Genomic DNA, 18251 nt, shown 5'->3' with positions numbered 1-18251 from the left:
TCCGAGTACGGCATCCGGGCCTCAATTGCTCATTAAGAATCGGAGAGCATGCTGGGTCAAAACATTTTTAAACACTTTGGTAAGGTTCCTAGAAATCCGTGAAAATCTTCGAACACTCCACGTTCTCTACCTTTCTAATTTTACACCTTTGTAAAAATAATTTCTATTATAGGCGGACACCACAAACAGCATCGTCAAGCATTCAAATGCAGAACTATTGAGTAAATTAAAAAGGACCGTCAAAATTTCTTTGTCTCATTATACTTGAAATCACCCTCAAGGTCTCCCCCCCACCAAATAAAGAAAGCTTGTTATTAGATTCAGCACCTGATTTCTTTATGGTATTTCATGCTATCTTTAATTACTTTTTTTTTGTGCAGCATCGAGGTCTCCTATTTCTCCATCAACTGCCACGTGTGACAACTCAAAGCAAGGATACCTGCATCGATGTGACCTATGTGACCACGAGGCTGATAAATTGTTTCATCTGGACGCATATGCCAGCTTCCATACCGACGAAAAACCATATCAGTGCCCTTTATGCTCTCGGAGCCTTTCAGGAAAGGGCCACCTAAAAATCCACTTGCGCACTCACACAGGTGAGAAGCCCTATCAGGGCCCTTCATGCTCTCGGAGCTTCTCAGTAAAGGACAACGTTATGAAACACCTGCACGCCCACACTGGCGAGAAGACAAATCAGTGCCCTTCATGCTCTCGGAACTTCTCAGAAAAAGACAAGCTTACGAAACACCTGCGCTCCCACACAGATGAGAAGCCACATCAGTGCCCTTCATGCTCACAGAGCTTCTCAGAAAAGGGCAACCTCATGATACACCTGCGCACCCACACAGGCGAGAAGCCATTTCAATGCCATTCATGCCCTCGTAGCTTCTCACGAAAGAACCGCCTGAACGAACACCTGTGCACCCATACAAGTGAGAAGCCATTTGAGTGCCCTTCGTGCCTTCAGAGCTTCTCACAAAAGGCCAGCCTGAAATCGCACGTGTGCACCGACACAGGTGAGAAGCGATATCAGTGCCCTTCATGCTCTCGGAGCTTCTTGCGAATGAGTCACCTGAATGAACACCTGCGCACCCACACAGGTGAGAAGCCATTTCAGTGCCCTTCATGCCTTCGGAGCTTCTCACAAAAGGCCTACCTGAAATCTCACCTGCGTACCCACACAGGCGAGAAGCCTTATGAGTGCCCTTCATGCTCTCGCGGCTTCTCGCGAAAGATTCTCCTGAATAACCACCTCCGCACCCACACAGGTGAAAAGCCATTTCAGTGCCCTTCATGCTCTCGCGGCTTCTCGCGAAAGTTTCTCCTGAAAAACCACCTCCGCACCCACACAGGTGAGAGCCATTTGAGTGCCCTTCGTGCCTTCAGAGCTTCTCACCAAAGGCCAGCCTGAAATCCCACCTGCGTACCCACACAGGCGAGAAGCCTTATGAGTCCCCTTCATGCTCTCGCGGCTTCTCGCGAAAGATTCTCCTGAATAACCACCTCCGCACCCACACAGGTGAAAAGCCATTTCAGTGCCCTTCATGCTCTCGCGGCTTCTCGCGAAAGTTTCTCCTGAAAAACCACCTCCGCACCCACACAGGTGAGAGCCATTTCAGTGCTCTTCATGCCTTAAGAGTTTTTCACAAAAGGCCAGCATGAAACCCCACCTTCGCACCCACACAGGTGAGAAGCCATTTCAGTGCCCTTTATGCCTTAAGAGCTACTCACTAAAGGACAGCCTGAAATACCACCTCCGCACCCACACAGGCGAGAAGTAGCCATATCAGTGTCCTTCATGCTCCCAGAGCTTCTCGCATAAGACCGGCCTGAACGAACACCTGCGTATCCACACGGCTGAGAAACCATTTCAGTGCCCTTCATGCCTTCAGAGCTTCTCACAAAAGGGCACAATGAAATCCCACCTGCGCAGCCACACAGGCGGAAAGCCATATCAGTGCCCTTCATACTTTCAGAGTTTCTCGCGAAAGAATCACCTGAACTAACACCTGCGTACCCACACAGGCGAGAAGCCATGTCAGTGCCATTCATGCCTTCAGACCTTCTCACAAAAGCGCAGCATGAAATCCAACCTGCGCACCCACACAGGCGATAAGCCATATCAGTGCTATTCATGCTCTCAGAGCTTCTCACGAAAGAACCGCCTGAATGAACACCTGCACACCCACACAGGTGAAAACATATCAGTGCCCTTTATGCCTTCAGGGCTTCTCGTTAAAGAGTGCAATGAAGGTACACCAGCGCATTCATACGGGTGACCGGCCATACTGTTGTACTGTCTGCTCCCTGTCCTTTAAGCAGTCTCATAGTTTGAGCGGACATAAGTGGATAGCACAGCACCATGATACTGCAGGGTATGTCACCAACTATGTTGAACTAGAGCTTGAGTAAAATGTCTATGGGCGTGCAGCTTGTAGCATAGTGTTCTACTGCATCAGGTAGTACAAATGTCAGGATGTGGTCTGATATGGTCTCTGAAACACTTTTTTGAGGTCCCCATATTTGCTCTAGATCTTCTTTCAGCAGGTAATAAAACATGGAGCTAAAGAAATTATGAAAAGTGACCCACACAAGGCTTCTACAGCTGAGAAAAAACAAACGTACAGCTAAGCCTCAATAGAATAAAGACGGTAAAATAATATATTTTTTTATTATTAGAAAAGTAATCGTTGTTCATCCCTATCTCAAAAAATTACTGTTCTCATGTCCCTAGAAACAATGTATGTTCGTTGTATTAATTATTACACTGCAGATGTCTGAACGATCTGCCTTCTAAGCTCTGTGTGCTTTTTCCCCAGTATACTCTTTTGGTACATATGAACTTGTTCTTTTGGACCAATTCATGTATTTGTTGGCTCTAGGTTCTGGTTTATGTGGTTCATCCCCGAGATACTTATGATCTTATTCTGTCCATACTTCTTTTTTTTTGCAAATGGGTACTTTTTACAGCAAATGATTGTTTAATAATTTAGCTTTCCACTGTCTGTTTCCTCGGAGCACCAAATAAAACCATATGTTTAATCATAATTCATTGTCTGTTCTTGGTATTTGAGTACCTGAATGACAGCATGCTATATAGTGATGTCAGTGTTTTGTCCTATCGAGGGCTGCAAGAGAGGTTGAGTGGTGGTAATTGGAAAGTTCATTATTAGCACACAAGGCTCTTGTAACTTATATACATGAGTAATTTACGTCTTGAGTTGCCTAATTCATTCCTACATATTTATATAAAAATATTTCTATAAAATTTACATATCGTATCGAATATACAGCGACACCTGCACGGTATAATACATTTGTGGACAGAAGGCAGGAAATCTGGTCAATAATGTTTTTCAACACTTGCAAAGATTCTTTGTGAATTGCAGTTGTGCCAGCCTCTCGTAAGTAATTTCTTCACGAAAGTTATGCACAGGGCATGTTCTTAATATAATAAATGCAAGAAATAACTGTTTTTATTTTCATTCAGTTAGTAAGAATATTTCATGCTTTGAATGGGCACTTCCTAAACCAAAATATCTTCTAGTAACATTGGAACACTTCGAACATTAGTTGCTTTATAATATATATATATATATATATATATATATATATATATATATATATATGGATAAGTGTAGTATAGATAGAATTGAGCCTGCTCTCAGGAACGGTGGAAGCCTAAAAGCTGTGAAGAAGATACTAGGAATAGGCAAGAATCAGATGTATGCATTAACGGACAAAGCGGGCAATATCATAACTAATATGGATAAGATAGTTCAAGTGGATGAGGAGTTCTATAGAGATATATACAGTACCAGCCAGTGGCAACCACGACGATAATGGAAGAGGAAGAGGAAATTCTAGAGGAACATGACATCTCACAAGTAACGCCGGGAGAAGTAAAGTAAGCCTGGGAGCTATGCAAGCGAGGAAGGCAGCTGGGGAGGATCAGGTTACAGATTTGTTGAAGCATGGTGGGCAGATTGTTCTAGAAAAACTGGCCACCCTGTATACGAAATACCTCATGATCTAGAGCGTACCGGAATCTTGGAAGAACGCAAACATAATCTTAATCCATAAGAAAGGGGACGCCAAAAACTTGAAAAAATTATAGACCGATCAGCTTACTGTCCGTTGCCTACAAAGTATTTACTAAGGTAATCACAAATAGAATCAGGAACACCTTAGACTTATGTCAACCAAGGGACCAGGCAGGAATTCCTAAAGGCTACTCAACAAGAGACCATATCAATCAGGTGATAGAGAAATGTGCGCAACATAACCAACCTTCGTATATAGCTTTCATTGATTACGAGAAAGCGTTTGATTCAGTCGAAACCTCAGCAGTCATGCAGGCATTACGGAATCAGGGTGTAGACAAGCCGTATGTAAAAATACTGGAAGATATCTACAGCGGCTCAAGAGCCACCTTAGTCCCCCGTAAAAAAGCAACAGAATCACAATAAAGAAGGGCGTCAGGCAGGGAGATGCGATCTTTCCAATGCTATTCACAGCGTGTTTCCAGGAGGTACTCGGAGACCTGGATTGGGAAGAATTGCGGATAAGAGTTAATGCAGAATACGTTAGTAACCTGCGATTCGCTGATGATATTGCCTTGCTTAGTAACTCCCCCCTTGAGCATAACATAAAGATAAAATATGATGACGTGTGTAGTAGGGGCTGTATACGTTTCTCGGGGAGCTAGGCTTTCCTAGCTATACAGAGATCATTTGTACTGAATGAAGAACCGTTTGTGTGCAAACAAATTGCCCATTTTTCCTTATACTCCACTTCTGCTTTTAGTAAACAGTGCTTCATAACATGCGACGGAACAGGAACTTGCCAATGTTATGAACTCCGGTATGTGCACATTGTTTTATACTTATTTTGGTGATAGCTGTTCATTTTTCGAAAACTATCTGAAATGTATTCTAAGCGACTTGTTTCACTTCTGGCCCTATCCCATCCGCATTACATGAAATCTGAAAAATTATACTTTTGTTGACCAATTGTTTAAATCTGTTTTAGGCAACAAAGTACCGACATGTAATAAGTAAACACGCAAAACAATTTTCTCCTTTCTGACAATTAAGTTACACTGCTAAGGATTACCCTCACACCCACTCAGCTGTCTTGGTAACACATACGCCTGCGGGCTTAGACACTTTACAGTCACGTGAAGAGGCGCCTGCGCCAACACGTGACCATTTCAGTGCACGTTCTTTCAAAACTTCTTTATAACTTGTGAACTCAAATAGCATTTATCTACCCACACAGTTAACCAATGTAGGTGTCTATGTCTTAATAAAAGTAAAATAAACTGGGAAAATGCATTTGTGAGCAGTATGCTGCATGGCGTTCTTTTAGACAAGCGTTACTATATGCGGGGATATGTTGAGCTGCTAGGGTAATTCACATGTTCCAGCATAATGTTACAAGCTGTTTCATTGTGTTTGGAAAGTGCAATGAAACAATTTTGAACACTTATGTGACATGACTCAAAACTGACAGCACCACCGTAAAGTCTGGTACCAGTTATGTAGGCACACATTGTGGAAATAAATATATGAATAATTAACAATTAAGTGATTTAGTTATATTAAGATATAGTTTAGACCAGGTGTGTTGAAGGTTGCACAGACATTTTTAGTAATCAGTTTTCACCACATGTTTCAGTGGCCATGATCGTGTGAAATCCCTTTGATGTAACGGCTCAACAGCGAAGTACTTGTTTATTCGCTATGCCTACAAGAGACTCCTGTGTACAGCAAAATAGTCATTAGCGATAAATTGCGAATGCTGTAAGTCTCCCTACGACATGTTATCGAAGTAGACCAACTACCTAATTGAACATCTTTGTGCATGAAAAGAGTATTATGTGTGCACAAGAAAAGCTAATGGCATATTTTTTTTTCTGATCTCTTAATGTCCTGAGTTGTTTGGAAGTTCTGTTGACGTAGAACGAATATGTTGATGCCTTGTTTAGTTAGAGCTAAACTAGATTTCTGAGACATTGAGAACATAAGCAGTGTGAATGCACTCGTGAATGAACCTACTTGTTTTGTTGGTATCTTCTTATTCTGCAACAACTGACCCTTTTGTCTACAATTGTGTGGAAGCAAAATGACATTAGCAATTCTATTCTATATGTATACATCATTTCTCTCATGTGCATTGCCTCTTCACAATAAGTCATACACTGAAGCCCTATGTAGGTCACTTCATATTCTCTTGGAATGTGTGCTAACATATAGGCCTTTCTCAGATATAACGGTGCACAGTTACACAAGGCAGGGGCTCTCAAACTTCTTGGTGTTGGGGATGCCTGACCAGCTTTTCCGTAGTGCCCCTCTATTCCTTTTCACGCTAGTTTGTTTACACACAGACCTAACATAAGAGCTCATTAATGCTTATGGAGCATGAAATGGCGATAAGAGGGAGCCCTTTTGCACAATCAATGCGCAGAGAATCCGGCATGTATGGGGACAAGGATGGGGGGTTGGGGGGGAGCCTCTGGATCCGCCTGCCATTATATGCAGTTAAAATAGCAATTTCGCTTGATGAGATATGTGCGATGATATATGGACCAGCAATTCTTTTTCCGCTCTGCATAATGCCCTGCGCAGGCAGACCATGTGGCTTTTACACTACGCACAGTGTGCCATTCACGGCATGTTCACACCAATTGAAGTTCCGGGCACTCAAAAGCCTATAGTAGTATTTTGCAAAGAAATGTTGCATGGCACTCTTGTTCGGGAACGGTGTTCGATGTATTAGTCGTAGTGATAAGCATAAATGCCCGCGTCGCCTGGAATGTAGCAGTGACCCTCGCTCTCAACAAGACGCTTATTTTTTTATTCTCGTTGGTTGCCAACCGAGGAAACGTCAATATGAAACTATATGCACGGTGTTAGAGCGAACACTTTCGAATATTTTTAAAGGTTACCTGTGGCAGATATAACACCTCTAGTTCGTGAGGTGGTAAAAATTGAAATGCATAGTCCACTAATTAACTCTGCAAACTAATTACCTTATGACCCATATTGCAATTTACAAATTCTAGCCGTGGAGTTTAGCAAGTTGGATGCACTTGGAATAAATTCTCAGGATGGCACCAATTTTGAAGTATTAATTCTCAAAGGAAAAGGGCTTTGCAAATACACTACCGAGATACCTTGCACATACTTTCTAGTGACAACGCTAGAAAAATAGCGCAGACAAATTTCGAACATCTGCACTTGCCGCGATTCCCGCGATAACACTACAACCGTCCAAGAACTTGTGCGCAGCAACTTACGAGGCGCGCTGCCAAAACGGATTTTCTTTGAGGATGCGAAATTTCCGCACAAGAGGTGCACAGAAAAATGACGGGAAGGTTTTTGCTTACAGTTTTCACGCAAAGAATAGGGGAAGGCAAGTAGCATCAACACCTAGCTTTAAAGCTAACACAGATTTTCAGCACGTCAGAGCGATCGTATATGCGTCCATTGCTTTCGTCTACTTCTGCAGTTATTCTTTCTTGCTCATTTTCGTTTGTGTTCCCGAGAATTCTATTGCGAGCGAGAATTGTATTGCGATCGGGCAACCTATGACGATCACCAAACCCGCAAAGCGCGGACAAATCAGCGGATCGCTGAGGCATGTAGGGCCCTCTGGGCCGTACTTTTCGGCGCCAACGTAGCCTAGCCGCCTGCGGGATTATCTTACTGAGCTATGTCGAATGCTTGGCTGCGGTAGTCGGAAGTTCCCATCCCTCCCCCCCCCCCTCGTATTTTTTTTTCTTTTTCGCAATCTCCATCGCACTACATCTGCAGGCTTGTAGTGACGCCTGACACGGGCGAAAGATACCGAGAGCGTGATGGGCTATACTAATCCAGGTACAACCAAATTAGGAAGGCCCACTAAGCTGAACAGACACTCCCTCACCAGAACAGGAATTGTCCTCCCTGGTGCAGTATTCGGCCACAACCTCCCTGACATGATATATTCAATTAACCAATGGCCCTCGGTCCCCAGCAGCTGCGGAGCACCTGACCAAGGCGGCGGTAAGACTTGTAACGCAGAAGAGGGTGCTAAGAATCTCTGCATCCGAACCGGCCGCCAATGGAAACTGACACTTGCAACCTTTAACAACTGAACCCTCTCCAGTGAGGCTAGCTTAGCAGGACTCTTCGAGGAACTATCATGCATTGTTTGGGATATTGTGGGCCTTAGTGAGATTAGAAGAACTGGTGAGGCTTACACATTGCTGAATAACGGCCATGTCCTCTGCTATAGAGGTCACCCTGATAAGAAGCAATCCGGGGTAGGATTCCTAATCCATAAGGACATAGCGAGCAACATTGACCAATTCTACAGCATGAACGAAAGGGTAGCAGTAGTCGTAATCAAACTTATAAGAGGTATAGAATAAAGATAGTACGAGCCTACCCCCAAGATCCAGTCACAACGATGTGGGAGTAGATCAGTTTTATGAAAATGTTGAATTAGCGATGAGAAAAGAGCAAACTCGGTATACAGTAGTAATGGGCGACTTCAATGCAAAAGTGGGGAAAAAGCAGACGGCAATTGGCAACTACGGCGTCGATTCTAGAAACGCTAGAGGAGACATGCTGGTAATGTTCGTAGAAAGCAATAAGCGGAGAATAATGAACACCTTTTTCAGGAAACATAGCAACAGAAAGTGGACCTGGAAAAGCCCTAATGGTGACACAAGAAATGAAATGAATTTCATTCTTTCTGCCTATTCCAGCATAGTGCAGGACGTAGAAGTGATTGGTAGGGTAAAGTGCTGTGATCATAGGTTAGTGAGGGCTAGGATTCACCTCAATTTGAACAGAGAAAGAGTAAAATTGATCAAGAAAGGACAGGTCAACTTAGAGGCAGTAAGTGTAAACGATGACAAAGTTAGGCTGGTACTTGCAAATAAATATGCAGCCTTAGAACAGCGAAATGACGATAATGACATAGAGGTAATGAATGAAACCGTAACGAGGTGGCTTCAGAGGCAATTAGCGTGACAGAATGGATACCAAGAGAAGGGAAGCGCGGTAGAAGACGGCAGAAAACAAGGTGGTGCGATGAAATTAAGAAATTTGCGGGTGCTAGCTGGAATCGGTTGGCGGAGGACAGGGGTAATTGGAGATCGCAAGGAGAGGCCTTCGTCCTGCAGTGGACATAAAATAGGCTGATGATGATCATGATGAATTCCCAAACTTTGCGGAGAAATGCATTGCCGTTCCAGTTACTTTCATAACAAAACGCCGTGTCATGCATTCAAGCGCAAATGTAACTGGGCCACAAAATAATGAAAACCCTAGTTAATCAAATTTCGTTAATTTGTCGGTTACACATTTGAATTCTTTGTACAAGTGATGTCCGCTTCTTCGAGTAGAGCAGCTCATGAACTAGAATTGTGCTACCTCCACAGGCAACTTTTAAACATTTTGGAAGTGTTAGCTGAAACACCCGGCATATGCATGCAAGCTCGTTTCATTGAGATACTGCAACATGCTTAATGTGTAGTCTATATTCCATTGTTCATCGTCTTCTGCTTTATCAGTGTTCGGTTTACACCTTAAACTACACTTTCGCGAGTTGTTTTTGTCCCAGGGGCACAGCGTATGTATAAAGTAGATGGCGAGCATCAGATGCAGGACCAGAGCATGCGGGCACTGGACAATGTGTATATCTCGCTGTCCCCTGGCGGAGGTGATGGCTGGTGTGAAGAACACCCTGGCTTAAAGTCTCTCGACAGAGACTCCTTTCGCTGGAGAAAGATTGTGGGGAATGAAGCAGACACTCGGAGGATAAGGGCATGCGTGTCATACTGCATAATACATTTTTGGGCTCTGAAAACAGAGCGGGGCTAAAGGTTGGGTTGGTTGCGGTTGAGAAAGAGAAGTTATGGGGGTTCAGGAAGAGTAAGTGTAAACCACAAGGTCAATAATGTTGTGATCATGACCACATGTAAAATCACTTGTTCTGCTGCTCACGCGTAGAGGCAGATGCCATACATTGTATGAAAACTTCCATTAATGTTTCGTTACCAACTTTGATACAAATTAAGGTTGGTTAATGCTGATGCCATTTCCTCACTAGGAATGCGTATACTTGCGCTAGCTTAAACGAAGACTGTTGTGTCTGAGTGTACAAGGAGTGGGAAAACAATACGTAGAGCACAAATACATTGTGAACATAGGGATAACTATTTCAGTGCTGGTGCTATGTATTGAGAAAAAGTATTTTGTTGCACGCTATTTATTACTTCTTTACATGATTGTAAATTTGATGTTTTGTGCAATATTATAGTGGCATGAAATCAAGGGCTTGACAATTCACATGATTGGAAATTGGCACAAGAAAGATACTGACCTCAGTCGAAGTGAAAGTTTTACTGTGGCCGTTGCCTTTCTTGTGCTTTTGCAGTGACGTGTAAAGTAAGAATATAGCCTTCCAAGAACCTAAACATGGTAATTCATAGAACTGACTATAGCACATGCGAAGCTGAAACATGCCTGGATATTGAATGCCTACACTGCAACTACAACAGTGCTTCCCAAGGTGGCTACTAGCCGTTAGTGGAGGGAGAATTATCTGAGCTACCAGCTTGCTTGCAGATGTCTAGGTCTAGAGTACGGCTTGCGAAAGACGGCTATTAGCTGTGGCCTTAGTTAGATCAAGCATGAAGGTATAGCCCTATTAACTAGCTGCATGCTTCCTGGGTTGGTAGGTCCGCCTATCACGCGTGACGTACGTTTGACCACAGTTGCTGCATTAATTTCCGTTGTTTCTTTAATTTTCTTGTCATAGTGATATTGCATCACGCAGTAGCAGCTGATGCTGCGTCTTACTCGTTTTTACTGCTTCAGGAAAGCATGTAGGTAAGCGTGTATGCAGTCGGCACGGCGGCACTGGCTGTTGGGAAACTTCAAGAGACGCCCTTCCGCGCAGTTTTGCCATTTCTCTTACTACAATGAATGCATGCGATAATTAAATGAGCTGCAACAACACTGTGAAAAATCTATAGCAAAGCTGTTCTAAGACCAGCCCGCGCAACCGTATCCCCCTGCGACTATCAGAATGTAATGTGCTACCGTCGCATCAAACTCGCCGAGGACATGGCTTCTTCGCCGTGCCAACCACGCGCTCTGTCGATTCTGTGCTGCCAGCTCAGCTAGGGATGAACGGAGCCAACAACGTTCTCCCCCGTAGTATCTAGGCGATGAGAAACTCAAGGACCAAAGTCCCCAGCTGATTTCTCTCGCACACATGCGCAGAAAGCCCGATTAAATCCAGTTTTTATGTGCTCGTCAGTACTAGCGGGTTGGCGATGATGAAGTGGTGCTTTTCCTTTGAAACGGGTGGCCGCTACCATGAAGGCCGGGCAATATGGAATAAAAAAAACAACAAAAAACTACACAAGTGTGTTCCAGGAAGAGTAGCCGACTTCGTGCCCTCAATCCACACCTACATGGCCACGGACACTTCTCCCCAGGTCCTCCACTAACGGTGTTGTCAACCGCCTGCTTTGCAGTGTTGCTGGCCTCCACTGTTCAAGGCGTCGCTTAGTTGTGGACGCTGCTACAGTCTCCATATCACCCTCATAGACATCGAAGCTGAGTGCTGCTGCTAGCGCTTTGTCAGACACAGACTCGCCAAGCTCATGACACTGAAGCACCAGATGCTCGATTGTTTCATCTGAGTGTCCGCAGGAGCGGCAGAACACATGTCACTGTTAAATGTATCGAACGCACATTGACGTGTCAGAGTGTGCTGTGCCCCTGCTCTAGCCTCAAAAGGAGGGCGCTGCTGACGCCATTGTATAGGCGGACAGCTTTGATGGACTTCTTGTGTTGGCGGTAGAAAGACACAGAGTCTCTTTGTGGACAAATGCATGTTACAACGCCGCATCCTCCACGTCATGAACTCTTTGTTGCACTGCCTTGGCGTAGGCTCTTGCCGATTCCGCCAGTATGCCGTCTCGTATGAGGCCGTATTTTTGCTCCAAGTGGTATACCCGCCGCGCCCACTGCGTGCGAAAACAGGTTGCCGACAAGTAGTCGAAGACTCTTCGCCCACCTGTCGCAATGCATATGCAGCAGGCGTTTGCAGAAGGCCAACTTGTTGGAAGCCTCCCGTACAGCAAAACGAGACCAACCTAAATCGCACTGGACACCTCGTTAGCCACAGTTCCATAGGCGCCGACTACGGGAGGGCTCCGGGGCACAGGCCCCCTCCGGAGTATTCCGAGGGAGGGGGTGCTGATCCCCACCTCCGCCCGGCGATGACGATGCCTGCCCTCCCTACCGAACGTGTCATTGTCAGAGTTTTGTCAGCCGCAACATTTGAGGCTCCTTTTGTCCCTCGACCTTTTCACTTAAAATGTTTATTGTAGCTAATAGTTTACTGCATCTTTGTTGGCGCGGACGTACACAAATTTTTATTCATAATTTCGCTTTATTTCTGCAAATTCTGACAATAGGAGGACAAGCGCATTATAAGCACAAGCTGTGGCTGCCTCATTCGCATTTTCTCACTTCAACGTTTTTTTAAAAATTCCCACTGTAAACACCATGCATGCATACACAATATATTTAAATATATACACAGGACAAAGTTAATTGTATTTTTGACGAGAAGGAGGTAACCAAATAATAATTACTTATAAAGCTGTGGATAGCTTATGCTTAGAGAATGAATATGTTGCTCTCTGTTCAACTCAAATCAAAATTCTTTGCGTGCTTTTTTTGACCCTGAAAAAAGAACCTACAGACTTAGTGATCCCTTCGGCAGAGTCTTTTATCAACGGCGTGTGAAGTGCACGTGAATGATATGGGTCTCAGTATCGCTTCTCTTTCTAGTAAGCAAAGCTAACGACTCAGTAAAAACACGTCTAATAATTTATAACATTTATAAGGGATGGAAAGATCGTCACTTGCATGCCAAGGTCATAAGTATATACAGAGTGCCTCTATGAACTATCATGCACCGAGATTTAAAAAAAACCATGTGTCAAGGTATTTATTGACAGGGTATGGATAGAGTGAGAGGCCGAACTCGGTGCTGTAGTCAAAACCCTGCGCGCAGTCAGAAGCGGCCGCGTGTGTAAAGCTCTGGTGATGCGCCTGACTAACCGTCACTTCTCCTTTGCCTTTCATACGCTGGAGATGCGCTGGGCTAACCGGCGCTTCTTCTTCATTACATTTGTCCCTCGGAGAAATAGGCGCCATCCTGGCGATCTAAGCGTAAGGTAGCATAGCGGGATCGTAGAAGGGCTTGAGCCGATCTACGTGAACAGTTTCGCGACCGTGACGGCGCTGATCAGAAGGCGGCGACACAGGCTCGACGACATAGTTCACGGAGGAAGTTTGTGCAATAACACGGTAAGGTACATGATATCGTGGGAGCAGCTTAGAATAAAGGCCGGGAGCTACAGGTGGAACCCACAGCCAAACCAATGCGTAGGAAGGGAAGCTTGGGGGGTCAGAGCCACCGCGACGAAGCTTGTGGTGTGTGTGATCGGTGGTAAGACAGCGGCCGAGTTGCCTGCATTCTTCAGCATGCTGCGCAGCTTGAGAGACAGGAACGCATTATGATGAAACAGGCTGGTAGGGCACAATGGCATCGATGATGCAGGAAGGTTCGCGGCTGCACAGTGAGAAAAATGGGGAAAACCAGTGGTGGCTTGAGTGGCAGTATTATAGGCGAACGTGAGGAACGGAAGCACAGCGTCCCAGTTGTAATGGTCGGACGTGACGTACATAGCGAGCATGTCGCCAAGACTACGGTTGAAGCGCTCCGTCAACCCCTTCGTTTGCGGATGCTATGCGCTAGTGGTCCTGTGGATGATGTGGCACACTCCTTCAGAAGCGACGTCACGACTTCATATATAAAAGCGCGGCCTCGATCACTAAGAAGCTCCCGAACGGCTCCGTGACGAAGAACAAATGCCGCAGTATGAATGACTCAACGTCCTGGGCAGTGGCAGATGAAAGTGCAGCGGTTTCTGCACAGCGTGTGAGATGATCCACTGTATCGAAAATCCAGCGGTTGCCAGCCCTGGTACAAGGAAGTAGACCGTAAAGGTCGATTCCCACGCGATAAAAAGGACGGGACGGACAAGGAAGGGGCTGCAAAGGTGCGGCAGGGGCAGTAGGGACCGACTTTCGGCGCTGGCAGTCGAGGCAGCAGCGGGCGTACTTGCGAACGAATTTGTACATGGCAGGCCAGTAATACAGTAGCCTAAGACGGGTGTAGGTCTTTAATACGCCACCGTGTGCACATTGGGGATCAGTGTGGAACGATGCGCATAAATTACCCCGAAGATGACGTGGTATTACGAGGAGCCATTGCCGACCCTCGCGGAGATAGTTGCCATGATAGAGTGGTTGGTCGCGAACAACAAAGCGATGCGGTACCGCCGTAGCGTCCTAGACGCTGTAACAGTGGCAGGATGAGCGAGAAACTCTAAAAGCGAAGAAATCCAAGGGTATTTGCGCTGCTCAGAGCGCATGTCATCGATGGCAAGTGCTGACAGGACAAAGTTGAGTGGGCAGAGACTGTGGGCGTCAGGTGATATGGGCGATCGAGAGAGAGCGTCAGCATCGGTATGCTTGCGTACAGAGCGGTGCAACACCCGGATGTCGTATTCTTGCAAACGGAGCGCCCAGCGTGCGAGGCGGCTAGAGGGGTCTTTCTATGAGGAGAGCCAGCACAGCGCATGGTGGTCCGTTACTGCATCAAATTGGCGGCCGTATAAGTAAGGTCAAAATTTCATAAGGGCCCAGAGTATGGCTAAACACTCCTTTTTTGTAACAGAATAGTTTAACTCCGACTTTGTCAGCGTGCGGCTAGCGTAAGCAACGACGTATTCGTCAAGACTACGTTTGCTTTGGGCAAGAACCGCCCCAAGGCCGACTCGGCTAGCATCTGTATGGACCTCAGTTGGGGCAGCGGGGTCAAAATGTCGCAAAATAGGAGGAAAGGCGAGCAGATGGCGAAAGGTCGTGAACGCGTCATCGCATGCTTTCGATCAGGCGGATATTGCGTTGTCTCCATCCAACAGTTGATTTAAAGGCGCGATAATCATAGCGAAGTTCTTCACAAAGCGGCGAAAATAGGAGCAGAGGCCGACGAAACTGCGTAGTGTCTTCAGGTTTTTGGGTTTGGGGAACTCCGCCAGTGCACGGAGTTTTGCAGGATCCAGAAGCACACCGTCTTTGGATACGACGTGCCCTAAGATGGTAAGCTTACGGGCAGCAAAAAAGCATTTGTTGATGTTAAGCGGCAAGCCAGCCTTTGTAAACAGCTTAATACCTCTCTTAGTCGTTGGAGGTGAGTCGGGAAATCAGGTGGGAAGACAACAACATCATCTAAGTAACACAAACACGTGTACCACTTGAGACCGCGCAAGATGCTGTCCATCATGCGCTCGAAAGTAGCTGGCAGACTACATAGGCCGAACGGCATGACATTAAATTCGTATAATCCGTCCGTATAAAGTTTGTAAACAGGGATAAGGTGCCTCAGAAAGGCTGGCCAAGGCTTCAATAGGAGGACGTATCTTCGTCAAACGCGGTCTCGTCATCCTCGGCATGTTAGCTTTAAAAGGTTATTGTAGTGACGTCACGTGCGGGTGTTGTCGGTGGGGGTTGGTTATAAAGGGAGAGACTTCAGAGGTACTGAGCGCTGTCGCCTTAAGGTTGCGAGCGTCGTTCCCAAGACGAGGGGAGAAGAGCGGGAGAGTGGGAAGGCGGCGAGGAAAGAAAAAAAATAGAGAAAACGGCGGGGACACCAAGAGGAAAAAAATGAGAAAGAACAAAAAAATAAGGATAGAAGGGGGCATGGGGGGGCGTTGGGAAAGCGAGAGGTTAGGGAGCATTGAGAGGTGTCATTGGCGGCATGTTCTCGTGGCATTAAAAGAGCCGGTCATTGTCAGTGCGCGAGTAACACAAAACACACGCACAAAAAAACATTAGTTGAAAGAGTGACTTGCGTAATATAGCAGCAATGCGTCGAGTAATCTTGAAGTAGTTACATACCGCAGTGTGCTATTCTATCTGTCAGCCCCTTTGTTGATTTTGGACTTCCATGGCAGCTGACGATGACGGAACAGGTAAGTGCCCCTTGTTATCCTTTGTCCATGTAGCAGCCCTTGGACACAGTCAGTACAGATACCTGAAGAAACACTTTCCACCAGGCCCACACGCGCCTACATCACACACCTGAGTGGGGTGCAAACATCAGATATCCTCCCGCTAGTTTGTGATACGCCAGTTGACACCACACACTTCATTATCAATGTACGCACAAGCAACCTCAGTACACAAAGCGCCGCGGAAAGGATAGAGACCATGAACGATGTAACACGAACAATTCCAGCCGCTCGCACAAACGCACATGTAACCGTAAGAACTGTCGCTCCCCGCCTACAAAACAAACACCGCCCACTAATCAACCAAACTTATACACTCGTGAAGCACAACGAGGAGATTAACAAACTCAACTCATTAAATTTCATCTTAGAACACTTCCACAAGGACGTTGACACGATGCACCACGCAGAAATACACGAAGCACCGCACGAACACCTAGGTTGGGACGGTTTCCACTTAAACCGCAGAGGACTAAAGCTAGTTTCCCAACACATCAAATCGTTTATTAAGGACAAGTACAGAAAAACACTCTTTAAATCCACCTCAAATACCCCTACCGACTCGGCGGAGCGTGCCACCGCGTACAACACAACTGCGACAGTCACCTCAAGAACACTGGGAACACAGACAGCGGAATGTGAAACAAGCCACTGCACAAGTGCAACAGTCACCTCAAGAACACTTGGAACGCAGACAGCGGAATGTGAAAAGAGCCACGAGACACACACTACACCAAAAATGACGTCAGCCACAGTGCAAACAGACAAATGCAACAGACAACAGAAAATCCACTAGCGAATTTTTCACACAGACACCCACACGCCTGCCTGCACACGCACAAAGTCAAACAGAAACCGAGCTCGAATAAAGCCAGGCATGCGGTAATAAACCGGCCAAACTTAAAAACACCTCACGCAAGTCTATCCGCAGAAAGACAAATCAATGACAGACATCGCAAATCAGTAAATCTTCTCTGCCACGAAGCACCGAATTCCTGCAGGCTAGAAAACTCACCGAAAAACACGCGAGCTACACCTCCCATCTGAAAACCAACACAATCTACAGAGAGAAAAATAGAAGCGCTAAAGTTCTAACACTGAAGGCTGTACCAGCTCTAGGAACACTCCTACCACACCATCGTGCAAACTGGCAAACAACACTGCACAATGCCTCACTTTCACTTTCGAATATCATCAAGGAACACTGCTAAGAACAAAGCGAAAGTTTTAGCCACAGACTACTGAACATAACTCTGACACCATATGAGAAGGGAGAGTTTGAGCATCACGACGAAAAACAGTCTAGAAAATTGGTTCAAAAACAAAGGGAAAAGCAAACAATTAGAAAAGAACCTTCCAGCCAAACAGCCAGCACACGCCGACAAGAGGGACCTCGAGTTTAGAAGTAACAGACGTGACGGAAACTTCCACAAAATTAAACCACTGTTGTAGACATTTCAAAAACATTAATTGAAAGAGAAATAGGCGTACTCAGCAAGGGCCTAAACTTTTGTCCCACAAACAACTAAATAATATAATTCGAGCTTCACAAGGACCTCTCAGAATTTTCCCGACGAATGCGTATCTGACACTTTTTCGCAGACACACCAGACACCGGGGCGACACCACTTAGAGCCCAATCCACTTGGACTCCCGAACGACAACAAGCCATAGAACTTGACATATACCTTAAAACTGTCATTAAAGAAATTATAAGCCAATCCAATACATCTAAGCGACCTAAGAACATAACTGCGTCGGAGAGTCATATCATTTCAAATCTCAGTTGCCGGAATGATATTGTTATTAAGGAAGCAGATAAGGTGGAAGTATACTTATTTGGTCAGATTGAAAATACAAGTACGAGTTTTACAGCCAACTAAAGAACCCAGAACATTGCCGTAAGCTATATAACGATCCGACATTATCCTACACAGTGACAATTACCAACAGGCTGAAATCACTTTTGGCTTATGAATTGATGACACTATCAAAATACAAGATTCTTAAACCAAGCAACAAAACTAAAAGGCGTTTTTACCTCCTTCCCAAAATTCATAAAATTCCATCCACTGAACTATACACCGCT

The 18251-nt window shown here is 45.4% G+C and overlaps 1 protein-coding gene across 1 annotated transcript; it reads left to right on the top strand.

Moving 5' to 3' along the window:
- The first annotated feature begins 584 nt into the window (after positions 1 to 584).
- Positions 585 to 1784, top strand: LOC140214364 (uncharacterized). Its single transcript, XM_072285736.1, has 3 exons — positions 585 to 935; positions 1020 to 1355; positions 1690 to 1784. The coding sequence occupies exons 1-3, from the start codon at positions 659 to 661 to the stop codon at positions 1782 to 1784; spliced, it is 708 nt and encodes a 235-aa protein (XP_072141837.1). The 5' UTR covers positions 585 to 658.
- Positions 1785 to 18251: the final 16467 nt, after the last annotated feature.

This window comes from Dermacentor andersoni, unplaced genomic scaffold (genome assembly GCF_023375885.2).
Source record: "Dermacentor andersoni unplaced genomic scaffold, qqDerAnde1_hic_scaffold ctg00000039.1, whole genome shotgun sequence".
NCBI classification, from domain to species: Eukaryota; Metazoa; Arthropoda; class Arachnida; order Ixodida; family Ixodidae; genus Dermacentor; species Dermacentor andersoni.
Note: the sequence above shows the minus strand (reverse complement) of the source record. Positions and strands in the feature narration are given on the sequence as shown.